The following is a 13,340-nucleotide window of genomic DNA, read 5'->3' as shown; positions in this document are numbered from 1 at the left end:
CCTAAGCTATGTGCTTTTCAGCTCATTGTACTAGGGCTCTTTCACATCAGGGCTTGCGTTGGAGAACGCTCAAAGCATACGTTTTGCTGTATGCGTTTTAATATGCGTTGCACTGCAGTGAGTGTGCGTTTTTAATCCGTTTTCAATGCGTTACAGCACATAGGAAAACGCAGGTAATTTTTTTTCCTTTTAGTTCTCAACTCTCTACATTGTTCCTCTGTTGCATTCTGGGACTGATTGCCTGCGTTAACGGATTAAAAACGCGCATTATGTGCATTTTACATTGACTAACATTGTAACGCATAAAGCTAGCGTCGGCCAAAAAACTGCGCCTGGGTGCAGTGCAACGCAACGCACAAAAAGGTTGCGTTATATGTGAAAGCTAAAATGAAAGTCTATGGACTTTCATTTTACCTTGGGTAACACAAACTTTACCCGTTGCGTTGAAACGCAGAAAATCTGCCCTAATGTGAAAGTCCCAAACACCCCTTGTTTTATCAGAACGTGTTTACATAAAACAATCAGCCTGACCCGCCTGGGATGAGCCTGTTTTGTGTACAGTCTGTAAAAAGCTACTCCACGCCCCTTACCCCGGATTGGCCGGACTGAGGTGAATCCGCCTCCGTGACGTCCCTTCCTCTCATGGTGGGAAAGACTAGGCCAGGCCGCTGTCGTCACCCGGAAGAGGTTCTCTGAAGCGAGTTGGGCGGACAAGATGGCGGTGGCCGTGCGCACCCTGCAGGAGCAGCTGGAGAAGGCGAAGGAGAGCCTGAAGAGCGTGGACGAGAATATCCGCAAGCTGACCGGCCGCGACCCGGGCGATACCAGCAGGTGAGGCGGCTGCGGGGAGAGCGGGAGGCGGCTGCGTGGCAGTGTCTGCCTGCGGGGCGCGTGTTCCTCCGGCCTGGCGCGGGTTCTGCAGCTGCACGGGCATGCTGGGACTTGCAGTGCGGCGACGGGGACCTCGCTGCAGAACGTGCAGTGGTTATTTCTGCCATTTATGAGTTTAATTTGGTGTTTGTGCATTACGGTGTGCGGGGAGGTCAGAGGCGTGCTGCCCATGCTTCATGCACTCTCTCTGTACTAATCCTCATAGGAGACGGGCATGTGGCTGGATAGTGCCTCTGACACCGGAGACCTGGGTTCGAATCTCAGCTCTGCCTGTTCAGTAAACCAGCACCTATTCAGTAGGAGACCTTAGGCAAGTCTCCCTAACAATGCTACTGCCTATAGAGTGGCTGCAGCTCTGGCGCTTTGAGTCCGCCAGGAGAAAAGCGCAATATAAGTGTTTGTCTTTTTGTCTTTTTATCGCATTGGGCTCTATTCACAAACTTCGTATACGTCACTTATTTATCAATTGATTGATAAAAATAACCTTTCAGCACATTTACAAGCAAAATTATCACTCAAAGTAAATTTCAATATTACTTTCCTTACTTTATGTTATATTTTTGCTTTTTTGGAGCTTAAAAATGTAACATAGATAAGCAGAAAAACAGAGGAAAACATGTGGAAAAGTATTGTGAATCATGCCCGTTTTTGCAATTGCTATGTATGGGGTATAGTAGATCCCGTTAGTGAAGGCGAGAATTCAGGCTGTATCTTCATAGGTAGGTCCCCTATATATAGTGTGCATTAGAGATTCCCAATATATTTTTGCACCCCACAGTTATGTATGGAGATGCTGAAGTATGTATGAGTACTGTGCTCCACATATGCTTTCCCAATCATTGATTACAGCGGATCCAAAGTGAAAGAATAACTATAGCAAGAAACTTGTCTATATATCTTACCTAAAGTTTAGATAGTTAAACACAGTAAATCCAGCCGGAGCAGTGCTTTTCAGCGTTGCTAGATTTGGGCGCAGCCAGCACCGCCATAGACTGTAATGGGAATCAGTCTATAGCGGCGCTCAGTGAGTAACGTCGGCTCTGTCGGAAGACGGAGCCGAAGTTGCTTAAAAAACACAATAATTCGGCCTCCAGCAATCGCTGTAAGCTGAATTATATCATTCCCCCACTATCCATGGCGGCCTGGAGGGGGAATAGTAATTAATACGGGCCGGACTTGTGCAGAAGCAGGATCAGCCTTATACCGGCTGAATCCTTCGCCCAAGTCTACCGCCGATTTCAAATGTACGCAATCCAGCTGCCAACTGCTTCTACAGTATATGATCATTTCTTCCTGTGATACAATGAGCGCTGCCATGTTTTGCTTGTCATCACACACAGGCAAAGCTGCTCTGTAAGTCCAACCCTTAGCCTGTGAACTCCATTCCCCTCTCCACCCCCTTGCATCTAAAATGAGTGTATACAGTATAGAGCAGAGTATATAGTATAGTTGGCCTCAGAATAGTTGCCCAAGTTAGTATAGCTAGTATAGTTGCCCCCCAGTATAGATATTATAGTTGGCCCCAGTTAGTATAGCTAGTGTAGTTACCCCCAGTATAGTTGGCCCCAGTCAGTATAGGTAGTTTGGTGTCGCCCTCAAGCACGCCCCCCCCCCCCCCCCCCGAGGGGGGCTGCCGATCGTCTTACTTTCGACGGCCGCTTCCCCTGTAACTGTCTCCCTCCGCTACACAGACCGCATGTCAGAGCGACCCGTTGCGCCGCTATGACGGGACAGTGGGTTGCCTATCAGCGTGCATACAGGAAGACTGCCTGTAAGCACGCCGATGAGCGACCCGCTGTCCTGTCATAGCGGCGCAGCGGGTCTCTCTGACATGCGGTCTGTGTAGCAGAGGGAGACATCTACAGGGGAAGCGGACATCCGTCTAGATGTCAGTGCGTGCTGCCCATGGCCCCCTCCTTGCACAGTGGCTTCCTTCCTCCACTCCAGCCCCACTGTGCACCTCCACCAATCAGCGCACAGTGGGGCAGGCAAATTATGACTTTTTTCCTCGCCAGGCTCAGCTCCCATGGTTAATTGCAGCATGGAGCTGAACGCCGAGGTGTTGGGGGCGCAGCTCCAGTAGTTTAGATTAGTATTATCTATTAATGTAATAAAAAAAAAGCATTGGGGGGAAGAATGCCCCAAAAACTATATGTAAGGGGCACAAAAATGAAAACCCCAAAAGTTTGTCTCAGATCCACTTTTAATTAGGTGTAAACACATACTGCCCGGAATAAAAAATATTTCTCATATACAGCAAGAGCAATCTATCCACACCTTTAATACGCTTAAAGTGAACCTTAAGTGTCCCAAAAAAAATGAGTTTTACTCACCTGGGGCTTACCTCAGCCATTGTGAACAAGAAGCAGATCTGGGCACCATCCGTCATTCAGCTTATTTATTGTAAAAACGCTTGTGCAGTGTACAGTGTACAAAGTCAAATAGTTGTCACCTGGTATTCCATGGCGTATGTGGAGTGGGTTGGAGGTGGGTGCTCAGGGCTGTAGAAGGGTCGGCGACGGCCGTTTCGCGTCCACCAGGACGCTTGGTCACGCTGCGTTCCACAAGAAAGGCAGCCGAAGCGGGACCGGCATATGACGGGGAAAAGCCCCGCCCCTTCCGGTCGCGCGACGGCGCCCATCCTCGGAGGTGATTGGTCGGCTGGCAGAGAGGGCCTGGCTCACAGTGCGCATGCGGGAACCAGTGACGCGCAACAGATGCGACCTACAGGTCGCATGACAGACCAAAAAGCAAAAATTTACACTTCAAGTCTGCCGGTTGCGGCGTATCCCTATACGACACGCCACCCTGTTCTGCGCATATGCGGAAGTGTTACCACCTCCAGGTATGTCCAAACGGTACATACCTCCTGGTCCCTTAGTTCATGCACACCCATGAACCAAGCGCCATCTTGCGGCCGATACAATTAGTGCACAATGTAAAGTGTAACCACAATTCCACACAGTGACTAAAATCAATACAAGCCGGAGCGGAGTGAGAGAAGGATGGAGACCAAACAGTTATAAATGTCCCGGAAGGCCCATTATCCCAATATGCCTAAACATCACTATGTAAATTACTGGCCACATTTTATCGGGGATGCGGGGAACATTGCGCGATAGCGCCATCACATCCAGGACAAAAGGGGAGGGGTGGATGGAAAGGGAGGAAAAGAGGAAAAGGGTCTCAATATCCCTTAAGTGATTTCAATCTATGATTCTATATTTGATACAATCCATAAAAGCCACACATATTGACACTGGGGGAGAGGGGGGGGGGGGAAGGGGGGGAAAAAAGAAAGAAGGGGATGATTTTTCTTAAGGGTCAGGGTTCTTCTAAAGGGGCATCTCAGGGGTCTAACATGCATGAGAGTTCTATCTTATCATTTAAACCTAGGGGGCCCATTGCATTAGTTTGCAAAATCAGCCATGTCTCTCTCCTCAGTAGCATTTTCTCTCTATCGCCTCCACGTCTCTGTGGTTCAACTCTTTCCAAAACAGCAAACCTTAGGCCTCTACCGTTTCCCCCATGTGCCTCATGCATATGTGTCACCAATCTTGTCCCACTTTTTCCAGATTTCACCAAGCTTAAATGTTCTCCTATTCTAACCTTTAACGGGCGAGTTGTTTGGCCTATATAATATCGGCCACAAGGGCAGAACATAACATAAACGACATAGTCAGTGATACAAGAAAAGAAAGCCTTGGCCTGGAATATCTCCTTCCCCACCTGTGTGCTCCTCTGGAGCAGCATGTGGGGACAATGGACACAATGCCCACACCTGAAGTTCCCTTTTGGAATATTTCTATTCAACCAATTTGTTTTCCTGGGGGAAATGAACTCGCTTCGGGTGAGCATGTTCCTCAGGGTGGGTGCCCGCCTGAAAGCTACTCGCGGCAAGCCTCCCACTTTTCTCGACAGGTCCGCGTCTTTCATGATAACATCCCAGTGTCTAAAAACCGTCCTTCTAACCTTGTCCGCCAGAGGAGTGTAGTCAAATGAAAAAGTCATCCTTTTTGTATCTGAGTCCTTTCTTATTTTGGGGTTTAACAGATCAAGTCTGTCCTGCTCTTTGGCCCGCTGTCTAGCTTTTTCTAATTGGACAGAGTCGTAGCCTCTGTTAATGAACCTTACTGTCATCTCGTCTGCCTGTTGGTCGAAATCTGACTCTTTCTTGTTATTTCTTCTTAATCTTAAATATTGTCCATATGGGATTGCCCTAAGTACATGTTTCGGGTGGAAGCTATTGGCATGTAAAATTGCGTTTGTGGCTGTCGGTTTTCCATAGCCCTTGCTATGGATCCCGTCGTCCTGAACAACCAGTCTTAGATCTAAAAACGTGACCTCTGTATGGCTTAACTCTGCAGTAAATTCCATATTGATTTCATTGATATTCAAATATCTCATAAATGAGTCAAACTCATGGTCAGTACCCGACCACACCACCAGGACGTCGTCCACATACCTCGACCATTGTCTGACGTATCTCCTGAATGGATTCCTCTCGGAGAACACGGCAGACTCCTCCCACGCCCCGAGGAAGAGGTTAGCAAAGGAGCATGCCACAGGGGTCCCCATGGCGGTGCCAGCGGTCTGTTGGAACCAGCGCCCATCAAATAGGAACGCATTGTGTTTCAACACAAACTCCAAACATTTGCATAGAAAATCGACATAGTCGTCGTCCCTCTCGGTACGTTTCAAAAATTGTCTGACCGCTAGCACCCCCATGTCCTGAGGGATACGACTGTACAGGCTGACCACATCAATGGTGGCCAGCCTGTCTCCTGGGACCCATGTGGCACGCTCCAACATCTGCAACACCTCCACCGTGTCCCTCAAATAAGAGGGCACTCCTCACCTGGGGCTTACCTCAGCCCCCTGCAGCTGATCGGTGCCCACGACGAGTCGCTCTGATGCTCCGGGTCCCGCTGGCGGCCACTTCCGGTTTCGCCGTCAGGACCCGTCAGGCTGGGGAACGCGGCTGATACTACGCGTTCCCAGCCAAAATAGCACCCCTATGCGGCCATATGTCCGCATACGGGTGCCTATGCGGACATATGGCCGCATAGGGGTGCTATTTTGGCTGGGAACGCGTAGTATCAGCCGCGTTCCCCAGCCTGACGGGTCCTGGCGGCGAAACCGGAAGTGGCCGCCAGCGGGACCCGGAGCATCAGAGCGACTCGTCGTGGGCACCGATCAGCTGCAGGGGGCTGAGGTAAGCCCCAGGTGAGTAAAACTCATTTTTTTTGGGACACTTAAGGTTCACTTTAAGACCCAATGTGATCTCCCAAACAAATACCTGTTTAGATACCTACAACTACACCATGCTCAGTGTTCTCCCCAGAATTTTTTTCCAGCCGGGTGGCATGAAATAGTAGCCGGGTGGCATGAAAAAGTAGCCGGGTGGGGCGAGATGAAAATGCAGGGCAACTGTGCTTACAGCATAGGAGGAGGTGAAGAGGTGAGCCGATGACAGCCGGGTGGTCACCAAATCTAGCCGGGTGGAGCACCCGGCTAAAAGAGCCTGGGGAGAACACTGATGCTTATAGGTCACAATTTGGCTCTCAACCACCCGATTTGCAAACAGATAAGTTAGAACAACTCCTACTGACAAAAAATCTTCAGAAGACCCTCTCGGCTATCTATTCCGAATTGCTAAACTTCAACAACCCCAGATTGGAAAAATGCTATCATAAATGGAAGGCAGATATCCCCTCCCTTAGCGATAAGGAATGGGATATAATACTAGAGGAATTTCCTTCTACAGTGATCTCAGCGAACGACCACCTTATCCAAACAAAGTTCCTACACAGGATATACCTAACTCCTACACGACTAAACAGAATGAACGCCACTCAGATAGATGCTGGAGATGTGTGATACATCGTGGAGACTTTGTTCATATATTCTGGTCCTGTCCGATAATCATACCTTTCTGGGAAAGCATACTTTCAATCATTAATACTTTGCTAGAAGTTGTCCTTCCCTTAGACATAGGCCTATTACTACTTGGCAAACTGGAGACGGTTAACATTTCAAAACACAAGCAACTATTGCTTAAAATATTATGCTTCCAAGCAAGGAAAGAGATTTTAAAGTCCTGGAAAAAGACCTCTGCCCCAACGGTAGGTGCCTGGGCCAAGTCAATTAATACTGCCCTACCACTATACAGAATCATATTTAAACAGGAAAAGTCCCAAAAAATTTAATAAAGTATGGGGTATCTGGGAGGATAAGATTCTAGACCCTACCAATGATAAATTTATACCCATTCTTGATTAAACCGCTGCTGGGGCGTGTGGCAGTGGGGTGGGTGGTGGGCTGGGGGTAGGCGGGCAACCTCTTTTCTTTTTCTTCCTCTCTTTTCTCTCCTTCTCTATGGGCCTAGCATCGGCTGATGCTACTCAAACTAAGGCTCTTTCTTTACTATACTTCTTTTCCTCAGTGCGAACTGGTCCCTCCATTTGCTGGAAAATATGTGTACAATGTTTCACCGGGACTCTCCCGCTATAATCCTTAATGTTTGAATATTTTATTGCAATATTGCCCGGTGTACCCATATATTTGACATGATGCTGTAATTTTTACTATGGTGGAAACTGAATTTGCACTGTCTGCTTTTCTCTTCTTGTGATGTAAACTTTAACAAAACTCAATAAAAATTAACTGTTAAAAAAAAAAAACACATACTGCCCACAACCAATCATACCATTTTTTTCAAAGAGGCATTTGAGATTAACATTTTACTAGTTCTCAGAGGATCTATTCTTGTGTTCTGTGGAATAGAGATGGTTGAGTTGATTCAATAGGGGACAAACTTAACTGTGCATGGGTTTTGCACAGAAAAACAGAACTATTGTTAATCTCTTTATTTATTTCAATGGACTAATATCAATGGGTTAACATTGAGGCCTGGAACCCACTACAAAGCGTAAATCGCAATTACTAGCGTTTTTAATGAGCGTTTTGCAAGTGATTTCATGAGCATTTTCTGGTGATTTTTGTAGACCTTTTAAAGTGTAAGCTTTTTGACAGCGATTTTGTAGCGATTAGTGGTTTTAATTCTGGTTGGTCCTTTCAATTAATTTAAACTTTTTTTACAGCGTGCAGTAATTTAATTAAGCTCTGTATAGCGATTCATAAACGCGATTACGCCAGCGTTTATATACTTTACATTGCAGAAACGCTAACGCTCAAAAATGCTGCATGTCCTGCATCAGCGGTGGAAGTTATCCCATCCATTAACATTAGCTGAGCGTTTAGGGAAATCGCTAGCTTTTTGAATTGCTCTAGTGGGTTGTAGCCCTGAATGCAGGTTTCACTCGCAGAAAAAAAAACATTGGCATGCACATTTTGTCAGTTTTCTCTATCAATTACTTGGGCTGCTGTGAATGCTGTGCTTATTTTTTGCATACAAACACACATGGTGTTTAGAAAACTGCAAGACAAGTGATTGGGTGGATAGAACCTTCTTGATTTGCTAGTTTTCAGATAGTTTGTAGTAATACGTCCCCACTTTTAATCAAATTTAGATTGCTTGTAGTTGTAGACCTTGTTGTGATTGGAGAATTGTTCCCTATAGACTTCTGTAAATATTTACATTTGGCTCACAGGACATGATTATTCTGTTAAGTTTACTTTGAATGGAAATTGGGCTTTCATTTTTGTTTCTTTCCATTGTTGTATAGGGCATTGTGGTTTCTGTTGGTAATATGGAATGTTAAAAACGGAGTACTTTGCATTGGCATTGAAATGCATATGGGAATGTTTTAGTGTTTTATTTACTAATATCTTGTGCTTCACTGATTTTAAGCAAATAAAGCTATGTACACAACCAGTATAAGCCACTCAAAACATGATCATGATTATTTTTGATCATTTAGGAAGCAACCCTGTACATTACTCTCTCCAGGCCCCTTTAGCTTGGTGCTGCACCCGGCTGTCATCAGCTTCACTCCTCAGCGGATCGCTCAGAAACAGCCTTATCAGTCTGCAGACAGACTGTACACACGCCGGACTGTCGCTGGAAAGCCCGCCCAGCGGGAGGGTCTGACGGACCCGTCCCTACTCATCAAGCGTGTGTACGGGCCTATACACTAGGCGGCCATCCAATTCGATTATTATAGTCGAATTGGATGAAAATTGGTGCTCCCAAGTGGATGCCCGACCGATAAAGCGTCCAATTTCGGGACAGAAATTGTCCGCACATTCAATCGCGCATGTTGGTAAATTTCGGCCCGAGACAACAAAACCCCCGCCGCTGCCGCTGCAATGTATAAATGTATGTAATGTAGTGCATTTATACATTACCTGTCCGGTGTCGGCCTCCACGCGGTTTCCATCCATCTCGTCGGGTTCCACATACACGCCGCTAGCGTGTATGCGGCTTACCCGGCGAGATGGACGGTCGCCGTGTGGAGGCCGACACTGGACAGGTAATGTATAGATGCACTACATTACATTTATACATTTTGGGGGCAGCGGCGAGGGGGATGCAGCGGCTCAGATTCCCTGAGGATTTTATGCTGAAATCGGACGGGAATCAGCCTGTAGTGTATGGGCAGATTTAATTAGAGATAAATTTCTCTTGGTCGAATCTGCCCATACTCGTTCTAATGTATGGGCACCTTAAGGGCTGGTTCAGACAGATGACTCATTTATTTAGCCGATAGTAAACGCTTTTATGCTACAGCGTATAACAGCATTTGGCATTGGTTCCTGTCTTTACATTCCTTTTGGAGCTCCCATAGGGGGCATGGAATTGCTGAATGTACACGCAACGTCCTAGGCATTTCGATTGACCGCGCAGTCACACAATTGATGGTAAATGTACGGAGATCATTGCTGCCTTTTTATCTCCATGCACACTACCTTTGATCCCCGTGTTAAATGACGATGATGGGTGCTGGTCGTCCGTCTCAACCAGCCCTTATGCAGATGCCAGTAAGAGTCCTGTTACAGTCACAATAGTGGCATCCAGTGTAGCTTTTTACCCTGGGCTCCTTTCACATTATGTTCATTGCATAACAGAAAGTATAGTTGCGAGGCAATTAGATTTCTATGGGGCCTTCACACTGGCATGTTAGAGGTGCGATGCCAGCAGTGCCTTACCGGGTGATGTGCACTGTTCTGAATGCATTGAAGTATAAGGCCTCATTCACACTACACAATGCATGCACCAACACTATTTCGTGCATGCGTTGCCAATGCACGGAATACACGTCGTGGCCGGCAGCTGTACTCATCTGGTAGCGTGTGTCGTTCGATAAAATGTCCCCAGAGGCGTTACTTGGTAACGCAATGGAACGCACACCTGTAATGTGAATGGTAAGATGAAAGTCTATGGGCTTTCATGTTGCCATATGCATCCTGTACAATGTGCGTTGCGTCAAAACTGACAGCGCAGCACATAGTGTGAATGAGCAGTCTATAGACTGTCATATCGTATTAAAAACGTGTGATGTGACTTTCCAACATCCTTGCAATCCTTTCTGGATGCACATCACATATATTGTTAATGGTTTGGTATAATGGTGGTTCTGGGGAGTATACACCCTTTTGGGGTCATATTAGCTTTCAGGATTTCTGCTTGTGGTTCACTATTAAAGGATACCTTAGCCCTTTTCAGAGTTTTAAAACGGTGGAACAGGTACAAGAAGGAGGCTTTCCTCATTTCCTTCACTACCCCGTTCTCCTCCCCCCAGCCCCCCCCCCCCTTATGTTGTAGTGCTGCCCGGAGACGCGTTTCCTTGATCCCACGGCTGGGAGTGTTCTGTGCATGGGCACTACATACTTATGATGTAGTCTTATATGATTGTAGTATACCAGCTCGGCTTGTGAAATGTCTTGTGTGATTGTAGTTTTGCCTGACTTTAAAGCGGAACTGTAAATACTTTTTACACACGGTGTTTCACTTACCTGGGGCTTCCCGGCAGCCGTCCTGCCCGAGCCTCCATTCTCCCGCTCCGTACATCGACTTCTAAGTCAATGCCAGCGCAGCCCTGCCAATTGTATCTTGCGAAGAAAGGATACGTGTGGCCTGGCGGTGAAACCGAAAGTAGCTGGCGGTGGGAGAACAGGGGCGCGGGACAGGATGGCTGCTGGGGGCTTGCAGAAGCCCCATGTAAGTGAAACAATGTGTTTAAAAAGTATTTACAGTTCCGCTTTAAGGAACCCTGAGCTGAAAATAGTCAATATAATTTCTTTAGACGCTGAGATGTGCACAGCAGCCATGTCAGTGTGAACCAAACAATAGACAAATATATGCGCACTGCGTGTTACAACCAGGGCTAAAGGATATTATGTCCAAAGTGAATCCGTTCTCCAATGCCAGTGTCATGCTGGGCATACACGGGGTCGAGGCAGGCTTATCAATTGAGCCGCTGGTGGTTTGATTGATAATATCCGACAGGTCCGATGACCCGCTGGATAGATTCCCCGCGGGCAAACAATAGCGGGGAATCGAGCGAAAGCTAAGCAAGCGCCCGCGGGGACGAGCGGCAATCGATCCGTACGGCGGCGGGTGGTCGATCCGGTGGCTAATCGAGCCGCCGGGTCGACCCGTGTATTCCCAGCATCAGACAATGAAAAGAGGAAAGGTAGAGTCCAATGCAGCTTTCTCGGTGGTGGGATTTGACACGTGTCTGTAGTAGAAAAAGGAGAGAGCGTCTCTATGGTGCCATACAATTAATTCAGTTTGTAAATTGCAAAAGAAATGCATGTACAAGATTGCATAAATTTGCAAGCATATCTCTTGAGCATGTGAGATATGCTTGCAAATTTATGCAATCTTGTACGTGCATTTCTTTTGCAATTTGCAAACTGAATTAAAGGTATTGCTCCATAGAGGCGGTCTTAACCACTTGAGGACCGCAGTGTTAAAGACCAGGCAGTTTTTCAAGAAACAGGCCACTGCAGCTTTAAGGCCTCGCTGAAAAATGGCCTGGTCTTTAGGGGAGTTTAACACTGTGGTCCTCAACACTTTAACACTTTTAACTGATAACTGACCTTGGATAAGTTATAACTGACATGTTACCATTACTGCTATTTATAAAAGTATATTAGTTTATTTTCATTTTAGGTTTGCTTTCTACTTCAAGATATTTATTAGAATTTTCAATTGTAGCAGAAGAGGACAGTTGCACAGAACATTTGCGTATCACAGAAGTGACAGTCATAATCACATAGAATCAGTTAAAAAGACACCACATTTTAATCGTTCTGTGCAGGGCTGTGGAGTCGGGCAATTTTGGGTTCCTGGAGTCGGAGTCGGGAAAAAATGCACCGACTCCTAATGAATTTATAACTGTAATTAAAATAGAAAATATGATAAAATGTTCTATTTCTCAGATAATAGTCATTAAAAATAATGTATATATACAGTAATAGCTGTGCTCAGTCCACAAAAATGAAATAAACCAATCAAAATTAGTTACTTGTGCTGCTTCAATAAAGCAGTCCCCCGTATTTTTAAGGTCAGATATACACATCTGATTGTGACTGTATATATGTGTACACAGGAATCTCTTATATATACTAAATAACATCTGTGTTGTAAGAATAAAGCCTGATGTGTAGCTGTGTCACTAATAGAGATGGTCAACGAGATGGAAATAATTCTGCATTGATGCTGATTTATGCAAATGTATGCAATCCCTTTGCTGATGAAATCAAATAATTTGATATGTTGTTAAAATTTGGTTTGGTGACTACAAATTAAAGGGTAACTGAGACGGATGAAAAGTAAAGTTTTTTTTTTTTTATACATACCTGGGGCTTCCTCCAGCCCCCTTCAGGCTAATCAGTCCCTCGCTGTCCTCCACAACCCGGATCTTCTGCTATGAGTCTTGGTAATTCAGCCAGTCAGCGCTGTCCGGCCGCATGCTGCTCTCACAGCCAGGAACATTCTGCACCTGCGCAATAGTGCTGCACAGGTGTAGTATGCTCCTGGCGGCGGAGTGTGTGCATGCACACTACGCCCGACTGGTTAAAGTACCTGGACTCATAGCAGAAGATCCAGGTGGTGGAGGACGACAACGAGGGACTGATTATCCTGAAGGTGGCTGGAGGAAGCCCCAGGTATGTATAAAACTTTAATTTCATCTGTCTCAGGTTTACTTTGTTACACAGTAGTACTATACTCTACATATGCACTCCCCACAGAGCTGCAGGGAATCCACTGAGAATGTTGTGCACATTGAACACAGAGGTGTTGTCTGTTTACAATCTCCTCATTCCCCTGCAGAGTACCTGCACATCATTCTTACATGTACCCACACTTGCATTGCCTAGGGCCTGATAGATGTTCTTTGTTCCGGTTTGTACCTTTTACAAGTACTCTTACCAAGGACTAGTTTTAGTCTAAAGAGAATAAATATAGTAGTCTACATATCCTTCTCACTTCAGTTGTCTTGTAAAATTCCTAAGCGTTGGCAGTTAAGAGACGAATT

At 46.1% G+C, this 13,340-nt stretch overlaps 1 protein-coding gene across 1 annotated transcript in view; it reads left to right on the top strand.

The window, feature by feature from the left end:
• Positions 1-641: 641 nt before the first annotated feature.
• PNN (pinin, desmosome associated protein) overlaps positions 642-13,340 on the top strand; it is a 32,733-nt gene continuing 20,034 nt past the window's right edge. The window contains exon 1 of the mRNA XM_068254287.1: positions 642-831. Coding sequence (XP_068110388.1) covers positions 716-831 — 116 coding nt within the window. The 5' untranslated portion in view covers positions 642-715. The remainder of the gene's footprint in view (positions 832-13,340) is intronic.

The sequence above is a fragment of the Hyperolius riggenbachi genome, chromosome 9 (genome assembly GCF_040937935.1).
Source record: "Hyperolius riggenbachi isolate aHypRig1 chromosome 9, aHypRig1.pri, whole genome shotgun sequence".
In the NCBI taxonomy this organism is placed as follows: Eukaryota; Metazoa; Chordata; class Amphibia; order Anura; family Hyperoliidae; genus Hyperolius; species Hyperolius riggenbachi.
This window is presented reverse-complemented; position numbering and strand designations above follow the sequence as displayed.